The sequence below is a fragment of the Balaenoptera physalus genome (genome assembly GCF_965194825.1).
Source record: "Balaenoptera physalus genome assembly, chromosome: 4".
Classification (NCBI taxonomy): domain Eukaryota; kingdom Metazoa; phylum Chordata; class Mammalia; order Artiodactyla; family Balaenopteridae; genus Balaenoptera; species Balaenoptera physalus.
Window position 1 is genome coordinate 105,304,308 of NC_138891.1, and position 21,313 is coordinate 105,325,620.

General features: G+C 34.3%; 1 protein-coding gene and 1 long non-coding RNA gene across 2 annotated transcripts in view; both read right to left on the reverse strand.

The window, feature by feature from the left end:
• LOC309660207 overlaps positions 1 to 21,313 on the reverse strand; it is a 248,329-nt gene that overhangs the window by 210,144 nt on the left and 16,872 nt on the right. The window lies entirely within an intron of this gene.
• On the reverse strand, positions 15,416 to 19,254 carry CSNK2A2IP (casein kinase 2 subunit alpha' interacting protein). Its single transcript, XM_082461023.1, has one exon. It carries the CDS (start codon positions 19,217 to 19,219, stop codon positions 18,692 to 18,694), a length of 528 nt encoding a protein of 175 aa, XP_082317149.1. The 5' UTR covers positions 19,220 to 19,254; the 3' UTR covers positions 15,416 to 18,691.

Below are 21,313 nucleotides of genomic sequence, written 5' to 3' on the forward strand. Positions count from 1 at the left end.
GACTGAGAATATTCAAGGGGGTCTTGAAATTTTGAGGAGAGGAAAAGATATGAAGTAGTTACCTAGGAGAGTAGAAAAGATGATGTTAAGATTTAGGACAGCATTCAAGGCTCCTTTGAGATTTAAAGTGAGACATGTCAGCAGGTAACTTCTCTCTAGCCATAGTCACCTGCAGGGATGGAAGGTAGAAGTAGATAGAGGATAGAATTTAACTAGGATTGGGGGTTTGACAGAAAAATTACAAAATGAGGATATGGCAGGAGATTTGAGGGTATATGTAATAGATTTTATATGAATGGACTTGAAATTTAAGCTAGCTTAGGAAGCCATCAAGGAGGCAAAAGACGTTCAAATGTTTGTAAGATCAGTAGACTGTGATCCCTGGTAGGGTCAAAATACTGTGGGAGTGAGAGCACTAGAGGAAATGAGCGGGATACTTGAAACTGAGATTTTAGAGTATTTGATAATGAAAAGATCAAGATTATGACCATGGTTTTGAGAGGAAGAGGGTCAGATAGGATGAAGAAATCCAGGAAATGAGAACTCAGAATATTAGAAGGTTTATAAGAGTTTTAACAGGCATAGTATTAAAGAGAAGGAAAGTAAGCCAGAATACAAGTAAGACTGACACCAGACACTAGATTCAGAAAATAATGAGAGGGGCAAAAAAGTGAGATAGCTGAGGAAACACCTGATGACATAACATTGAAACCTCCGGGACGGAGTTAGAGATTACAGAGAGAAAATGGCTTGGAAACACCAATGAGAATTAAGGAGCGAAACTCCCCCCATTTCAAAAAGAGTGGTATATGCCATGTAAAAAAAACCTGAGGGATGGAGTGTCCTCAGAAAAGACCCAAATTTCAACCAATTAGCCCACTGGGAAGGGAATGATCAGAAGAGAGGTGAGCATGTGGTACAGGAAATCCTGCTGAAGACTGGTTATACCATAAGATTCAGAGGAAGGGATTTTGGTATTTGGGCAGGGGTAAGAAGGAGGGCTAAAAATAGCAATGTCATAATGGGATGAGAGTGCTGGCCAAAAGTGATGATAACTAGAGTAATAGATTTTTCTCAGTGACAGACTGAAAGAAAAAATGAGATTAATCCTTCCGGTATCAAGGCAGGTAACAATGAAAAGATACACCCATGGTACGTGTATAGTATGATTCCACCTGTTTTTAAAAAACAAATACATGTTTGCATTTGCATAAACAAAATATGGAACAATATATTAAAATCTTCTAAAAATTACTTTTTAAGAGGGAAATATAATGTTCGATTTCTATAGTATATATTTGTCTATTGTCTGAATTTTTAAAAGCATGTACTACTTGCACAATCAAAATTTGTAAAACTCTAATATGAGCAGGTGACATCAAAGTGTGTATATAATGATGCCTGTTATGTTTTTAAAATGTGGGGAAACAGAATGATAGCTGTACAAAGTGAGAGAGTGGCATGGACATATATACACTACCAAACGTAAAATAGGTAGCTAGTGGGAAGCAGCTGCATAGCACAGGGAGATCAGCTCAGTGGTTTGTGACCACCTAGAGGGGTGGGATAGGGAGGGTGGGAGGGAGGGAGACACAAGAGGGAAGAGATATGGGAACATATGTATATGTATAACTGATTCATTTTGTTATAAAGCAGAAACTAACACACCATTGTAAAACAATTATACTCCAATAAAGATGTTAAAAAAAAAAAAAAAAGAATGATAGCTGTGACCCGGTCAAAATGACATACCAAATAATTTCTCCAGAGTGGCATCACAAGACAGATATTAAATTTTGTAACTTTTGAAGTTTTAATTATGATCACATCTAGTGAGAAAAAAGTAGAGACAGAGACAGAGAAATAGAGGAAGAAACTAGTTCTGCTTACACATACTGTAAAATTTCTCTCAGATATAAACACACTGTAGACTTTTTTTTCACCCAAACATATTTGTTAACTACCAACCATATGCCAAGTATATTTCTCTTAGGCCTGGGAAATGGTAGTTTTCAAGACATTCAACAACCTTGCCTCATTTATATTCCATATGAGCACTGTCCAATAGAGACATAAGTGAGCCACATATGTAATTTTAAATTTTCTAGCAGCCTTACCAAAATAGTAAAATGAAACTGTTAAAATTAACATTAATAATATATTTTACTTAAATTCATATATCAAAAATATTATTGTTTCTGCATGTAATCAACTTAAATATTATTAGTGAGATATTTAACAATTTTTGTGCCATTTTCTTTGAAATCTGGTGTGTATATTACACTTATAACACATCTTAATTTGGACACTAAATTTTCATCAGATATACTTGATTTGCATTTAAAGTTGATAAACATACCAGTCTCTAAAAGTACACTTATATACACAAGTTGTCCTAAGCATATTTCAAAAGTTTCAAATAACTAAATCCATTACCAAAATTACGAAAACTAATTTTATAGAAGAAAACTAATTTTATAGAAATTAAGGAAAACTAATTTTATAATTAGTATCCAAATTAAGAAAACTAATTTTACGGAAGAATTTTTTTTCATTTTGCATCAAAAGCATTTTGGTTTCAAAACTATGTCTGTCCAAGTTAAGGATGTTTATTAACTTTTGTGTCAACTCAGTACTAGTGTTCTTCAAATTTTTTTTTTTACATTTTGAGGACAATTTACATAATCCTGTAAATTACAATTAAAATCTGCACATTGATTCATATTGGAAAATGTGTAGATACTATCATTGATTTGTATTATGAAGAGCTGTCATTCCAACATAAATTCCTTTTTTTTTTTTTTGTACATGTCTTGCTAGGTCACAAATAAACTTCTTCTTTCTTTGATGCTACAAATTCCACTTGCTCATATGCAATGTGATATCGATAAATTATGTAAATTACAATTTTTTGTCTTAGATTATTGAACATTTGGCAAGAATCTTTTTTGTTTCAAGAAAATTTTAAATTAACAGTATAGTAAATCTTTATAGCATTCATCCATAACACAACCAACAAAAATTGGCGAAGAACACAAGATCATTAAATTTATTCTCTCTTCTCTCTTTCAATGGTTTCCATAAACTGGCAGTGATTCATAGCACTTGCATACATATATTGAATAATTTTAACAACTGTATACATTATACTTTTTATATCATTGCTTCAGAAAACTGAGCCCAAATATTTTTAGTATATATTACAGAGTGGAATGAAACAATAAAGGAAACATCAGTTTTAATTCCAATGAATCTAGAATTTTGACCCAGCATAACTAGCTGAAGGACTATACATAAGGATAGAAATTAATTTTTCCATAATCTAACTGAAATTCATCTTTAGCAGATGGGAAAGATTCAAAAATATCTAAGCTACAATCTCTATTTTTATGTTTCTAAATAACATGTCTTTGTTAACTTGCACGTCCTCGGAGGAAAAATGCTCCCAAAATACTGATTGGACAGTGTCTCATATAATGCATGACTTACCTAAAACTAAAAAAAAGGGTTTGCAATTTTTCCAATTTTAAATTAATTTGATTTTTTTTTTTTTTTTTAATAGAAAGGGTTTGTATTCTGAGAGTCATTGTATGGTGGCTTAATTGAATATATTTTACTTTAGGAATATGCCATTTTTAGTCTTTCCTCATAATTTTGTAACAAAGTTTCCATAACTGTAATAATTTTTCCATTCCTCCATATAAAAATCATTTATTGTGCAAGAATCCAAGCCATTTTAGAGCTTGCCAAAATTACAAATTCAAATCATGTTTAAAAACTAAATTAATAAATAAAAATTCTAAAATATTGATTCTGTCCCATTAATTTTGGTTACCTTTACTTTTTAGGCAAATTACTGGAAAACAGCATTTAGCTAGGTTGTTAAATTCTAATTTGCACGTATTTAGAATTGGAAAATTTATTTATTAAATGTATCTTGTTTTTCAATGACTGATATGTTTAATTTAGATCCACCGTCCTATTTTATGTTTTTTCACTAATCTGCTTTTTAAATACTACTTTAAAAAATCCTACTCATACTGTTTTGATTGGACAAATTTTTCTTAGTCTCATTTTTCCTTTTCAATTATTTAGAAAGAAATATCCTCAATTCTAGATCCTTAAAATAGTAGTCCATAAAACTTTGTCACACATAATATCTCAGAGGATACAGCACAATATCTTTGCTTTCCTTTGTAAAATTATAAGAATGTTAAAATGTTTTAAAGTTTATGAATTCCACTTTTTGGTTTAGTTTGATTTAAACTGCTGGCCATTAATAATGGCCAGCAGTTTAAATCAACATTGTATTTATATCTCCCAAAGTAATCTTTAGAATACTTTTGTTTGTTTTTTATTTATGTCAATACTGATTCAGAAAAAAATTCTGTTAAAAATAATTCTAAAATGTTTTGTTAGACATGTAATTCTGATTTCAGGCAACTAATAATGTTGACACATTGACTGTTGATAGAAAACTTATTTGCTGAAAATGTTTCCTAATGTTATTCACTATATTATCTTAATTTTTAACACAGTGAATAAATAAGCTTTTTCGTATTGCTCTGATGCAGCAGATTGCAACTGGCATTCATTACAACTTTTTGACAAACCTTCTTCCACTCTTTTTTTCTATTCCTTTAGTCATAGTACCAGCTTCCTCATCTCCATTTTATTCTTCACAGTTGTATGTTTTCATTCTAAATTTACAGTGCATCTATACTTATTTGTAAACTAAAAATATTTTAATTATAATGAAAACTCTCATATTATTTCCATTTAATTACCAATTACAAGTTACATAAATGTTTTTACGCTGTTCACGTAAAATATTCAAATACACACATTACAATATTACTTCACTGTGTAAAAAAAATCATTTGAGTTGAAGCAATATGTTATCATCTAGATTTGTGACGCAGTTACGTGCGATAATGGAAATGAGGCACATGCCCCAACACGCACATTAAAGTAAAACAATAATATCTTAAAGTGATGCAATAGGTGAAGAAAGTGGAGTCTTACGAAAACTTTAATATTGTATTATTGGAAAAACATTTTACATTCCTTTAGTTTTTAAATTTAAAAATGTGGCACTAACCACATTCCAAGTGCTCCATAGCCACATGTAGCTAATAGCAACTTGTACTGGAAAGCACAGTTCTAGACCTTTAAAAAACAGTTCCTTCCATGTCCTGGTTATTGTAAATAGAGCTGCAATGAACATTGTGGTACATGACTCTTTTTGAATTATGGTTTTCTCAAGGTATATGCCCAGTAGTGGGATTGCTGGGTCGTATGGTAGTTCTATTTTTAGTTTTTTAAGGAACCTCCATACTGTTCTCCATAGTGGCTGTATCAATTTACATTCCCACCAACAGTGCAAGAGGGTTCCCTTTTCTCCACACCCTCTCCAGCATTTATTGTTTGTAGATCTTTTTGCTTACTCAGCCATAAAGAGAAATGAAATTGAGTTATTTGTAGTGAGGTGGATGGACCTAGAGTCTGTCATACAGAGTGAAGTAAGTCAGAAGGAGAAAAACAAATACCGTATGCTAAGACATATATATGGAATCTAAAAAAAAAGGTCATGAAGAACCTAGGGGCAGGACAGGAATAAAGGCACAGACCTACTAGAGAATGGACTTGAGGATGCGGGGGAAGGGTAAGCTGGGACAAAGTGAGAGAATGGCATGGACATATATACACTACCAAATGTAAAACCGATAGCTAGTGGGAAGCAGCCACATAACACAGAGAGATCAGCTCCGTGCTTTGTGACCACCTAGAGGGGTGGGATAGGGAGGGTGGAAGGGAGAGAGATGCAAGAGGGAAGAGATATGGGGCTATATGTATATGTATAGCTGATTCACTTTGTTACAAAGCAGAAACTAACACACCATTGTAAAGCAATTATACTCCAATAGAGATGTCAAAAAAAACAAAAAAACATAAAACATGTCCTTGACAGTTGTGTAAACCATAGTATTAGACTAATAAGCCCTGCTCTGGATCTCCATTTCTTCTTTAGTGCAATTGAGATCATAATATTCTTCAAATTTTGTAAAAATATTATGCAGCTCTAGAGGAGATGGCACATTGGGGGTGTTAGTAATAATGTTTGTCTTTTAAAATCTCTAAACAATCTTTTAGAAATTCTTCAGATATGTTTTCATACTCGAGATAGTACTATGAGCTGCTCAGAATTACAGATTTATAGTAAATATATTTAATTATTAGAAAAGGGATCAATTTTGAAAGTATAAAATATAATCCCCAGTGAAGGGAAAATTTTTTCCTGAAAACAAGTGGTTTTGTACTTATTATAATTATTGAAAATGAAGAGTAAATAAATAAAATGTTTTTCCTCTAATGAACATTCAAGATAATTGCAAACTGCTCAAAGAGATGAAGCCTAATTTAAAGTTTAGCCATGAATAAGAGTACCAAATACAATATACTTCATATTATGGATCTCAATACTTTCTTTCTAGTATGAATAATATGGTATGGTCTCAACCTTTAAAATAATCATTTCCAACTTATTGTATATATATTACATCTTATACTTTTTGGTTGACTGAGAAGTGTGTGGTTATATTTCAACTCATTTTCAGATTCTAAAGTACTGCAATTAACACTTCTTAGTGAAAAATTCTAACCCTTCAGTATTACCTTTTCAAACACTTCTCACTTTGTAGTGTAAGCCTGGCACAAATCCCAGAATGTAATTCTGACACACCATTTTTCTCATTGTAGGAGTTAATACAAGCTTTAGGAAAGTTATTTTCTATAAGCAACAGAAATCAATCTCGGTATATCCCCCATACTTTCTATCTAGAACCAAATATTCATTTAAATATTTATTAGCAAGTCATTTACTGATGGCTAGACACTATACAGTACAATGTAAAGAGTGAAGGAAATATGTTGAAAAGGTTTAGATGTTAGGGCATTTACAACCTCGTTGGTGAAATGGAAAAGTAAATTAATTAATTGGAGGAATCTATGTGTAAATATAATCAAAGAAACCCAGGTCAGATGCATAGTAATGCAAAGGAAAAAGAATCACTTGGTCTAAGGTGCAAGCAGGGGTGTTGATAGATTGTTAACAGAGCTGAACTCAGGTAATGGGTAAGATATTGATGTAGTTGGATGTGGATGCCGTGTGTTCTAAATGGGGCCAAGCAGCACGAGCAAGGTCTGAGAGGCAGAAAAATACTGGGCATATTTGAGAAATTGCAAGAGGCAAAGATTACATGGAGTTAAAGTGCATTATAGACATAGTATGTTTTGAAAATAGTAGATGGTGAAAGAGATTTGATACAGACAAAATTATGGAGGACCTTATATAGCAGGCTGAAAAGTCTGGAGTTTTTTCAGTGATCAATAAGCAGCCTTGACCTGCCTGGCCATGGTCAAAATGGAATATAGATTTAACACACAGAAGAAAGACTGCTAAGGAGTATTGTAACTGATGTTTGAATAAGGACCTTAGGTCATTATTATCCTAAAACATCAAAAAATGTTAGTTATGTTGCTAAACTATAATTGTTAAAGCATAAAGTAGATCTATAATGTAAAAGAAAAAAAGAATTTCAACAAAGTAGTCATAAAGGTAGTTGTGATACTATTTATTTCAGGATTACTGTGTGACAGATGTTCCCCTTATATCATCTCTCTTAGTTGAGGGAACAGATTTTCAGAGTGATTAAATGACTTGTAAAGCTGTGCAGCTAGTGACAGAGCCTGAGGCTGAGAGTGAGCCCAGGAGTGGAGAACACATGATCACTACCCCTGAACGTTAAAGTAAACTTTTATTTTTCAACCTGGAAGAGAAACAAATATTTAGACCTGAGAGATATATAATCCAGTTCCATTTTTTTTCTGGAATGAGTTTAAGGCACAGGGAGTTTAGATGATGTTCCAGAGATTGCAGTTTCCTTGGAAAGTGACTTGGGTAAAATGTACACTTGATGTTATATAAGTGAATGAATCAAGAAATGACTCTAGTTCCAACTTCATGTTTTTGTTTTTTGAAACACCTCACATTTTTGATGACTTTAAATAATGCAAAAATAAACGGTGGTTTACATGGTTCTTATTAAATGCACGCAGGATCAGTTAATATGATGTTAGTAACTATATAATTATGACAAGTGTTTAGAATACTTTGGAACAAAAGCATGAAGAAAGGAAGTCACATACCATGTGATTAAGTGGAGATGATCAGATTTAGCTCTAATTTGTGCTTTAAGGACATTATATGCCAAAATATACAAGAATTTTAGGAAACATACACTTTAACTCTTTTGCTTCAAAGATGTATAAACTAAGATTATTAGAGGCTAACTTTCTTGCCAAGGATCTTATAGTTTGTTAGTATGAAAACAAGTCCAGTGTCTTGTTTAGGAAATTTACCAATTCACTGGTTCTTTCTGTGTGTGTTGAGGGGACAGGGAGGGGACGAGGCCGTGGTTGTTGAGGAAGGACTGGAAAAGTAAATGATATTTGACATTGAATTATAACAGAAGACAGCTTGATGAGTTTCCTAGAGAAAGGAAGAAGTCAATGAAAGAAGTTTAAAGCTGAGGGTTTTCTTTTTTTTCCTCAAGTTTCTATTTGACAAATAATTTATATAGATTGTTCCAGATTAGGAGAAAAAGAAAAAAGAGGAAGATGAGGAAGAAGAGATATAGGAGGAGAGAGAAAAGAAGAAAAAGGGGGAAATAACACTTTATTGCAATAAAATTCAGTAACCTGAAAATTGGTTTTGAAGAAAAATAGCCAATCCAGCTGGCACAAAAGCAAAACTTAATCGAGAGCGCTAATAAGGGAGAGGGACACAGAGAATCTTGTCCGCCAGCCTCTCTCAATTTCCACTCTCATGAAATGCTCCCCTGGTTTCTTTCCTGCACTTCCAGACACCCAACTTCCCATCTTTACCCTTAGTGATTCATTTCCTTCATCTATAGTAAGCTAAAATTAGGCAAAATATTATGTTAAAAGTTAATGAAACAAATTTTAATGCCATTTATAAGTTTAAATATAACACAAGTAAGAAAAAATATCTGTTTAACCTCCACTGGTTCATCCTTTCAAGTTTTCTTTAAACTGTAAGGTAAAACTCAATACTTGAAGCTAAGGTTGAACAACTATTACTACCGCTCATATTGTAAACGGAGGGGGGAATCTATCAAGTATTTTCTTTATGACGTATCCTGTCTTTACTTCAGAGACAAATGGAGTCTTAATAATGGCATTAGTGCTAGTGTGTTTGACCAAACCAGAGGATTCACAGGGGTAAGCACAGTGAAAATGCTGTAAAACCAGCCAACAGCACAGACTTGTCAAAGTATCTGACAAATAAAATGGGTTCCTCAATCATTATGAAGTTTGAGTGGAGTTCCTCAGGTAGACATAATCTTTTCCAAAAAGGACTTTAACCACAGAAGAGGCAGTAGCCTGTCTGCAAGGGAAGGCTTCAGTCCAATGTGAAAACATGCATACCATGACTGAAGCATATTTATACCCTCCATGAGATGGAGAAAGTTGTATGAAATCTATTTGCCAGAATTTGAATGGTCCATTAGGCAGTTTAAAATGTCTGGGAACAATACAAACAGACTTTCCTGGTTTGTATTTCAGACAGTGGGACAGTGAGATAGGCACTTTTTGTGGCCTTATTAATGTTTCCCACCAATATTGATTTCTGAAGGCTATCATTTTGTCAGTAAACCAATGGTTTAATGCATGTACAGTGGTGAGAAGTGGGAATTTTAGTGTCTCCAGTAGGACTGGTTCATTATTTCGTCCAAACAAGAACTTTCTTTTTTATCAAACCAACAATTGTTGAATTTCAAATCTTGTTTTTCCTTTTCTGAGGCCAATTGTTGGGCTTCTCTAGCACGTTTTTATAAGTTATCATTTGGGGAAATATCCCTTTGTACTATGACAGAGTTTTGGCTGTTGTTGGTTCCTTTAGGGACAACATTCCTTATGGAAATGTCAGCAAGGTGATCTCCCTTAGCTTCCAGAGAGTCAAGTTTAGAATGCCCCAGAATCTTAATAATAGGTAACACAGCAAGTAAAAGTACTGCATCCAGTAACTCCTGGACATAGGAGCATTTTTAATTTTATTTCCACTGGAAGTGAGGAAGCTACGTTGCTTCCACAATATTCCGAAGTCATCAGCTTCTCTGAAAGCATGTCTACTATCAGCATAAATATTGGCACCTTTGCCCTTGGCTAAAGTGCAAACCTGTGTATAATTCAGAGTATTGGGCAGAAGTTGCCATATGTAAAGATGCTGCTTCAATGACATCAAAAGGAGTTGCAATAGCATATGCAGCACAATATTTGCCATTGCCACCTTTTAAATTAAAGCCATCAGTGAACGAAGAGAAGTCAGAGTTGCCCAAAGAAATTTCCTGCAGGTCATCATGAGGAATCAGGAAGTAAGCCATCAGCATTAAGCAGTTGTGAAGGACTTCATTGGTGACAGAGGGGAGAAGAGTAGCAGGGTTAAGGTTATTAGAGTGGAAAAGAGTTATGTGAGGAGCAGTTCACAAAAGGACTTCATAGGAGGTCAGGTGGCTGACTGAGAAATGTTGAGTGTGGTGAGAATTCAGGAGGGTTTCTACTGCCTGAGGTACAAAAATGGCTAAAGGGGCTCCCACAACCATTCCCAGTGACCTTAACCAAAAAGGCAGTGGCCATAATGGCTCTAAGGCAAGGAGGGCATGCTTGTGCCACAAGGCCCAGTTGCTGGCTAGAATACCCCTTGGGTTACTGATGGTCTCATGTTTTTGAGTGAGTCTCCCAGAGGTATTCCCTTCCTTTTCATATATGGAAAGGAAAATGGGAATCTGGTCATGGGGATGACCAATGGCGGGTGGGTTGATCAAACTCTCATTAAGGCCTTGGAAGCTATGTCGTCCAGGTCTTCCCATAAAAATTGGGTCAGGGTTGTTATCGTTTAGTGAAATGTACCAAGGTTTGCCCCAAAGAGAGAAATTTGGAATCTAATTTCAGCAATAACCAACTAGTCGAGAAAACTTTGCAGTTGGTGCTTAATTTTGGGTTTTGGAAAACTTACGACAGCATGAATTCTATCTGGATCTAGATGTAGCCCTTGTTCTGATATCAGATGCCCTAAATATCAAAACTGGGTTTGATCAGACTGTAATTTTTCCTTGGTGACTTTATGTCCCCTTAAGGATAAAAGCTTTAGCAAATGGATGCTGTCTTTCTGTGAGGAGACTTGAGAAGAAGAGAGCAAAGAAACAAATCGTCCACATATTGGAACCAAGTAGAACCCCTAGGGAAAATGTTAACATCCAGATAAGGCTTCAGGATTTGTGAAAAATAAGAGGACTCTCAGTAAAATACTGAGGCATTACTGTCCAGGTGAATTGTAGATACTGACTAGCTTCACCAACTGAAATACAGTAGTAAAGAGTGTGCTGCATAAATCAATTATAGTAAAGAATTTACTTCCTGTCAGAATGGATGTTAGTGACATATGGGGCTTAGAAAAAAGACAGTGTCAAGGGATAACAATGTTTATTGCTTGAAGGTCCTGGACAAACCTCCACCCTCAGCCCTTGGGTTTTTTTCCCACCAGCAAAATAGGAGTATTACAGAGACCAGTACAAGGGATAATGAGTCCTTGAACTTGTAATCTTCTACTATGGGCTTTATACTTTGCAGGGATTTTTTTTGTGTATAGGGTGTTGATTAATTCTGGGGAGAGATTTTGAGGGAGTTATTTGAATCTTGACAGGAGGTGCACTGTGAATTTTGTTAACCTCAGTTGGAGATTTTGCCTATAAGAAAAGTGGTAGCTGATTCAATAAAGACAAAGCAAATCTGTGAGGTTGAATATAAAAATAGACAATGGCCAGACCACATATAAGACAGAACTCTGGCTTACAACCTGAAAGAAGTAGCTCAGGAAACCAACCCTTTATCTGCGGTAACTGGCCCAGGAAGCAAGCCTGCTGTCTATAACCACTCTCTCTAGTAACAATCCAGGAAACCAAACAATAACCCCTGTGACAATTGGCCCAAAATGGCCAGGACATGATTAATAACTGATAGTTTCCCTAATTTTTGTCCCCATTTCCAACTTAGGGCCAATCAGAGAGAGACAAATATGCTCTCCTAACCAATCACATATGATGTCCTTCCTCTAGTTAGCTTGCCTGCAGCTTCCCCATGCCAACAGCTTCCAATCAAGGCATAACTGAAGCCTTCCCTTTTTTTCCTACTATAAAGCATTTCCACTCCTCTGCCTGCCTGTGAGTTTTTGCCAAATGCAAGTAATGGTGGCTGACTCCTTTGCAATAGCAAGCTCTGAATAGATAGCCTTTGCTCGTTTTCATTTGGTTAGTCTTTGTTTATTTCTGCAATACTTTTGAACACAGATGTATAATTATAAGTCAGTTTTAGAAAACTGAATTCAGCAGGGTATGATAATACATGATGACCAAGTAACATATATGGAGATAGCATAAGGACGGGTTAATATCAAGCCAGGCCGAAGAGTGTATGTTTGGAATACACATATAAAAATTTCTACAAATTCTACTGTATATATATATATATATATATATATATATATATATCACTAATATTTGTTATATTAATTTAAAGTTTCTCAAACTTAACACTATTAACATTTTAGACTGGATAATTCTTCGTTGGGGGCTATTCTTTGCATTGTATATTTAGCAGCTTCCCTGGCCTCTACCTAGTCATGACCTAGAACATCTAAAACATCTTTCCAGTGATGACAATCAAAAACATCTGCAGGACTTCCCTGCTGGTGCAGTGGTTAAGAATCCACCTGTCAATGCAGGGGACACGGATTCGAACCCTGGTCCGGGAAAATCCCACATGCCACAGGGCAACTAAGCCCATGCACCGCAACTACTGAGCCTGCGCTCTAGAGTCTGCAAGCCACAACTACTGAGCCCACGTGCCACAACTACTGAAGCCTGCGTGCCTAGAGCCTGTGCTCTGCAACAAGGGAAGCCACCACAATGAGAAGCCTGCGCACTGCAACGAAGAGTAGCCCCCGCTCGCTGCAACCAGAGAAAGCCTGCATGCAGCAACAAAGACCCAATGCAGCCAAAAAAAAAAAAAAAAATGTCTGCAGACTTTGCCAAATATCCCCTAGGAGCAAACTCAACCCTGGTTGAGAACAAGTCTTAATTACATTATGAAATGGGAAACTTTTAGATATATGGTATTAAAATATATTATTAAAATAATTTTACCTGTTTCTTTTTGCTTTCTAATATGGTTACAAGAAATTTTAAAATTATTTATGACATGTTATATTCTTACTGGACAGCACTGTTGCAATCATCAGTTCTACTCTAGGTTATGTACTCTAACTCAAAGTTTCTCAAATGCTTAAAGTGCATAAAACTTACCTAAGGGGGGCTTCCCTGGTGGCGCAGTGGTTGAGAATCTGCCTGCCAATGCAGGGGACACGGGTTCGAGCCCTGGTCTGGGAAGATCCCACATGCCACGGAGCAACTGGGCCCGTGAGCCACAATTACTGAGCCTGCGCGTCTGGAGCCTGTACTCCGCAACAAGAGAGGCCGCGATGGTGAGAGGCCCGCTCACCGCGATGAAGAGTTGTCCCCACTTGCCGCAACTAGAGAAAGCCCTCGCACAGAAACGAAGACTCAACACAGTCATAAATAAATAAATAAATAAATAAATAAAAGAACGTGAATTTCTAAAAAAAAAAAAACTTACCTAAGGATCTTATAAAATTCAGATTATGATTCAGTATATTTGAGATGAGGTGATATTTCTAATAAGATCCTAGGTGATACAGATGCTTCTAATCCATGGATAAAATGTTACACAGCATGACTCTAGAGAACTTCCCACACATGCGCTAAATAGGTCATGAAAAAGAATGTGTATGGTGACTATAGTTAACAATACTGTATTGCATATTTGAAAGTTGTTAAGAGACTAGATCTTAAAAGTTCTCATCACACACACACACCAAAAATTTGTAACTATGTATGAGGATGGAAGTTAACTAGACTTACTGTGGTTATCATTTTGCAGTATACATAAATATCAAATCATTATGTTCTACACCTGAAACTGATATAATGTTGTAGGTCAATTATACCTCAATAAAAAAAAGTTCTTAAAGAATGTCAGTGCAACACTGTATGCAATGATAAAAATGTAAATTAACCAAAAATTGTAATAACTCCACACTATGCAGTTATATAATATATATGTATGTATACGTGTGTATGTGTATATAGACAATATACACATATATATGTGTGTATATATATATGTATATAAATGGAAATGAAAATCTATATCTTGTAACAAGGATAAATTTCAGAAACATACTCCAGATCAAAAACCACGCATTTAAAAATGTTAAAATACATTATAATAAAATATGTACAAAGCTTTAAAACATCCAAAAAGGATTGATTTCTATGGTTCCGTAAATATTTAGTAAATTTCTTAAAAAAATAGATAAATATGACCTACAGCAAATTCATGACAGTGTTTACTTGTAGAGAATGCAGGATAGGATTGGGATCCTGGATGGTTATATACACAAGTGTTAGCACTTGTATCAATAATGTTTTATTTCTTTAACACATGAAGTAAATGTAACCAAAGAATAAGATTAGATAAAGCTGGGTAGTAGTGAAAAGACTTTCATAAATATATTGACTATTATTCCCTATGGGTTAAAATAATTCATAATAAAAATAAACAAAAGCACGAATAAATAAAATAATGGTATAAGTCTGGCAATGAATACTGAAGTAGAGAATATGAAATTTTTAAAAAATATTTCAATAGACTTTAAAACAATAGCAATGCATTTCTTCTGAAGATATCTCATAGAAATATGTATTTTCTGTATGTATTATTAGCAAAGCCACAAATGATACCAATAAGTAGAAAGGATTAGAACAGAAAAATTGTATGCTACATATTTTATCTAAAATAGACGAGATAACATGTTTCATTTTTCATTTTTATAACATTTGTTTTAAGTTGATTATAAAAGGAATTCATATTCATTGAAGATTTGGAAAATATAGAAAAGAAAAAGAAAAAATCTACCCATTTCCTAAACACTCCATTATAACTATTGTCCCGTAATAACCACCTTTATTCAACATTTTGGTGTTTACTTCCAGTCACTCCATCTTTCTTATATATGAAACAGATTTTACACAAGTACACACAGATACATATATGCAAAATTTCAATGTTTTACAAGGTGGAATCATATATAAATTGCATGTGATGTCTTATAATCTGAGTATGTTTTTACTTAAATCATAAATGATATATTCTCTCTCTTCACTGTCTCTGATCGAGAAGTTCCTTTTTGAAACTTAAATGCAGTAGTTTATCTATCTCCTCTTTGTTTCACTTCCTTCTTTCAACATGCTCAGGATCACTAGCCATGCTCAAGGGTTCTCAAGATATTTTCCTAAAGAAAGTAGTTCTATTCCTAACATAAATGTAGGTGCAATGTTAGAAATAACATTTTTTTTTCACTAGGAAAAGCATCACATGTATGGATCATGGTTTATTTAAACACTTTTCTGTTAATGAACAAGATTTTTTCCAATACCTCACTATTATAAAGAAACACAATGCCTACTTGTTTATATGACTCTACATAGTCATGACAATTTCTTTAAAATAAATTCCAAGGAAGATGATCCTAAGGAAAAAGATTATGTATATTATTAAGGTTTTGATATTATTGTCAAATTATCATCCAGATATATCATACCATCTTACATCAATTGGTTTGATAAAAATGTGACAATTTAGAGAATCTACTTTCTACTTCCCAATTCCTATGTAGCCTGTTTGCATGTCCAGGCCTTTCCATTTAAGGGAAAAAGCACTACTGAGACACAATTAAATCTTTTTTTATTACTTTTCAGATGATTCTTTATTTAAATACAGTAAATTTTGAGTCCTTCTGCCCTTCTGAAATCTGCTCTCATCTGTATAAGATCTGACAGAAATTTCTTGACCTTTCTGGCACAACACATATTGTTCCCTATTTTGAAATCTCTTGGTACATCAATAGAAGCTGGAAGAGTGAGTCGTATATTTGCCGTTGCCGTGTATTTTTTCCAATTAAGTTTCATGCGATATTATTTCCAAATTTAAAAACCAGGGAATAATGGTTAAAGAATTCTTAAAAAATTTTTTCTGAAAGTAGACACTGTTCTAATTAAGAACAAAATAAATAACTGCCAATACAATGGAGAAGTTAAAAATAATTAAATCGTAGTCCAAAAAATAAAGAAAAATTTAAAAATGAGGCATAAAGTTTAGAAAATAAGCTAAACAATGGAAAATTAAACATGTAAATTACATCAACAAATAAAAATCAGTTGAACTCCTTGGTTTAATTTTATTCCATAAGTATTTATTGAATACTTAGTATGTGCCAGGTATCACTAGGTCCTGAGAAGTTAGTGGTAAACAAGACAGACACAAGACCTCCCCTCATGAAGTTTAGTCTAGTAGAGAACATATTAAAGAAGTAATTATACAGATGATGTGTGTCATCAAAAGAGATATTCAGGGTGAATTAAGCACATGTCAAGGGTTTTCTAAAGAGGTTGGAGAAAGCCTTGAAAACATTATCACACACCTAAGTTCTTCTTCATCATCATTGATCAGCTATGCATAAGCCTACATCATATTAAATACTGAAATACTAGAAAGGAACACTTTTAACATAAGAAATAAGACAAGGATGACTACTGTCATCAGTAACATTTTTATGTATGTTCTCACCGAGACAAAAAGTACAAAAAACAATTCAATACTAGTATGGGAAAGAAGCAAACCGATGAAGCATTACTTATTTCAGAGAATTTTAAACAGATGAAGAGCTTCAGTAGCATTAATTCAATATCAATACATATTTTAGGGAGTATACTCTATTTCAAGGACTGGATAAAAACTAGAAATAAAATGGTGAATAAGAAGTTTTCAGTCTAGTGAGTGAAGACAGACAAGAAATAATTGCTTTATAATATGGTTAAGAGCAGTATAAAGAGTAAAAACAGAGTTTCATGGTAATAAGAAGGCCAGCTAAACTCTTTTTTTGTAAGTGGATCAGGAAAAGGCTTCCCAGAAGATGTTAAGACAAAATAGAGCCCTGTAGAGCAAAAATGTATAGAAGGAAGGATCTTTCTGGACAGCAGAATTGTTGTTTTAGAAGTGTAGGACGATTGCTTCACACTGTAAAGAAATTAATGTGGCTTAAACTGGAGAAGAATAAGAAATCTTTTTTGAAAAGATATATGAAAAAATTTTTTGAAAATAATTTTGAAAAATTATCATGATTCAATCATAAAAGGAATTTAGTCTTTCTCCAGAAAACAGTGGGCAATGATAAAAGGGTTACAAACAGTGAAATGGCATTACTAAATTTTGTCTCAGAAATGCATTCAAAAGTTAAAATGCATGTTTAGGAGTAATCCAGCTGACAAATGCTGTGACCACAACTAGAATAGTGGTAGTGAGGTTGAAGAAAAAAAGCTGGATTCTGGAGACAATAAGGCCATGGAACACAAGGACCTGGAGAGGGGCAGGCAATGAGAAAAACAGTCAAACTCCATGATAGATCGTGGTACATCCACTGAAATAGGGAACACGGAGGGCAAAGGACTATAATGTAAAGATGCAAGTTGTAAATGTAAAGATGATAAATTCTGTTTTGACCATATTGAGTTTGAGGTGCCTGTGCAATGTTCCACTGGAAAAGCCCCATATGCAAGCTGGTGTTCAGAAACATGTGGGGTGGAGAGGCAGAACTGTGAGCCATCAGTGCAAGAGAAGCCAATTCTAGCCCTTGGGGTTAGAGATAATCACTTAAGGTAGTAGGTAAGACAATTCCCTCCTCTTCCCACTACTAGTGGACCCAGTGGAACAAAAACATTTTAAAACACTTTTATTAACCCGTTTAGGTTGTATAGGTAGAAGTGATGAACAAGTGACTTTAGAGCCCAGAATTTAAATGTTGGCACAGTCAACATAAGGTAGGGTTGTCTGCATCAGTTAGTTATTCTTTCCTGAGCTTTGCTAACTAAGGTTGAGTAAATCATTGCATTTCAGAGTGTGGGATCTTAGCATAGAAGAGTTTTCCCTAGGAACATATAACTGAAAAGATTCCTTTCTATATATATTCTTACCTGTTGAACATGATGTGAATTTTCTTTAGAGGTAGGGAAACAGATTATCATACACTGGTTTAAGGATACTGTCATTATTATATCTTATGAGGAAGGAGAATAACAATGAGTTAGATACTGTTCAGGGCAAGACAAATGAGGTGTTTCTGGTCTATGGCCAATTATTATTAATTCATTTAACAATTATTGTATAGTGGTTACTGTAAGCCAGGCATTTGGTTAAAAACATAGGATTCAATTTGGCTTCTAGGAGATCATAGTCTATTATTTAAGTAGAAAATGGACTTAAGAGTAATAGTTCCCCTCAACTAGTTGCTTCATCAGCTGAATTATAGAGGCACGCTTAGTTAATACTAAGAATTTTAATAAGCATGATAGGAAATCAATCTCTAATGTCAAAGAACTAAGAAGTCAATTGCCTTCAAAGAAACAAAAAAGTTAATTTAATCAAGATTTCTCTCATTTTGAACCTTTGTCTGGAAAATTTTGAACAGTATCTTTGGCCTTTTCCTCCTTTTTACTGTGGTGCTATTCCTCATAGGCCTTGTTTTGGGAGATGGTGATTGACTTGGACATGGTTTTCCAGGAAGTGACTGGTGATTTTTACTATATATAAACTCAAGCCAGGAGACCCCTGGAGGCAGCTGGTGGTAAGTAAGTACCTTAGTGGACACATAGCCTGAGAGGGTAGATGTGGTAGACTCTTTCAGAGGAGGAGGGGGTAAAGGGGGTGTAGTGGAAGAGGAAGAAGAGGACGATGAGGAGGAAGATGTGGAGGAGGAAGAGGAGGGGAGTACGGACTGCGACCGAGGGTTACTACTTTTCTTAACATAGAGCAGCCAGTCTATAGCCTTGGGCTGTTGGCTTACAGCTTGGTTTTCAGGGGTTACTGTCAGCCATGTTTTCTTCACATTAGCCTCCTGGGTGATATCAGGTTCAGATGTAGGGAAAAATTTTGATATCTTCCCCATTCCTTCAAGGTTTTCTTCAGGGACTTCATCAGGCTGATTTTAATGGGCTGGTTGTGGCCAGTTGGTAAGAGCGTTCTAATGGCACAAACTGTTGACCATAGTATGCTAGTGGCACCATCTTGTGCTAGTCTAGAGGTCTTTCTGAAAGCAGTTGGCTTGCAGGGATGTTTTAGTAACTGATAGAGTCTTTTAGCTGGATTCCATGGACAACAAATACTTTTAAATAAAAAACTTAGGTAGTTTCTATCATCTATCATGTAACCTTTTTGTTAATTCCGAAATATTATAGAGTGTTTCAAAATTGAGGTGTAAATGAGGTTGAAAAAAGTGTCACCCATTGAAATTCTTCTCTGTCTTCTCTTTAGAGTTTTTCCTCTTGAGGAAATAATTCCTGTTAACAAAAGAGTGAAGAAGGTTCAGAAGAGATCCTGATAGGGATATTAATTTTCTCAAACAATTTGTAGTGACTAGAGAACTACTGTGTGTGTAACTTTTGAATTAAACTTTCTAAATGCCCAATTGCCCATCTGCAAAATAGATAAACATAATGTTTCATTTATTGGGCTAAAGACTAAATAATACATCTAAAATGTGTAACAGTGCCCAAGATATAAGAGATGCTCAATAAAAGGTAATAGCTATTTTCGGTACTCTTTCAATGATTGCTTTAGAAAAAAAAAAAAATTCTGTGATAAGTTTATTGCATGAAATAAGAGAATCTTAAAGAAAGTGAAATGGAAGTTCTGATATGTTAGTTTTCAATTTAGATTCAATTATCCATCATTATCACCTTTTAGCTTACTTCCAAAAGTCCATAATTCTAGTTGAATGTCTATTGCATACTTTCAGTCTTAGTCTTATTTGTCACTATTGCAGCGTTTGAAACTGTTGATCACTACCTTTTCAAACAATGTTCTTCATTCATGTTCATTATTTCTCTCTACTCTGATTCTCTCATTCATTCTCTTATTTCTATCCAGATCTTCACTGAATTCTTTTCTTTTGTTCTCAACTCAGTGTAGTTCTCAGACTTACATCACCAGTTCTGTCCTATTTTCACTTTATTCCTAAGGAATCACATTAGTTATATTTAGGATTTTTAAATGAACTATAGAAAGTTCATAAAAAACAGAACTTTATATCTGGTCAAAAGTGATACAAGCATTTACTACTCAGGAAACACAGCTATGGTGCCTCTTAAAAAGCAACACATGGTTTAACATGACACTATTTCAGTGCATTTTTCATGGTCAAGGGTTTGTTCTTCAGGTTTTAAGGCTAAAACACACTATATGACAAAAAACCCAAGAGTAATTCCAACTGATGAATGGATTAGCCAATTAGAACACTGACTTTAAGGCCCCTGAAGAATGAGAGCTATCAGAATTTTGTTTCATGGTTATTTCTATGCTTCAATAACTTACTAATCCAATTTCTGATGGACAAGTTTATTCCTCATATATGCCAACTTATCCACTTATTTACTATCAATTCTACTACTGATAGAATGTTTTCCCTTATGTTAAGGTATCTTTCCACATATTTAATCTTACTTACATTTATTTAAAAATATATCTTATTAGTATCTTAATTCACTTGTTTTCAAGTGTTGAGTCATTCTTAGTGGAATTCTCCAAGTATCAACAATATTATTTACAAACCAATGACTTCCTAATTTTTTTGTCTCTAGTCCTGGTTTTCTCTTTAGCTTTGAAATTCTATTTCCAATTAATCATCAGACTTCTCTATCCAAAAATCCCCAAAACAATTCAAGCACAAAACATATAAAAATCAGTAAAGTTATTTCTCCTTATAAAGAAATCATCTTTTTGTATATCTTCTATCTCAGTTCTTAAAACCTAGTCATCTAATTCAAAATCTTTGAAATCATCCTGGACAGCTTCACTTTCTAAAACGATTTAGAAACCAGGACCTGTTGGTTGTATCTCTTTCATATCTTAATTCATCTTTTTTCTATCCAATTCCACTATTTCAGTTTATACCATAGGCATATCTCATGTAAACTAATGTATTATTATATTAACCTCTACATATCTTTCCCCCATAACCTCACTCACTCTCTTCCCTCTCCTC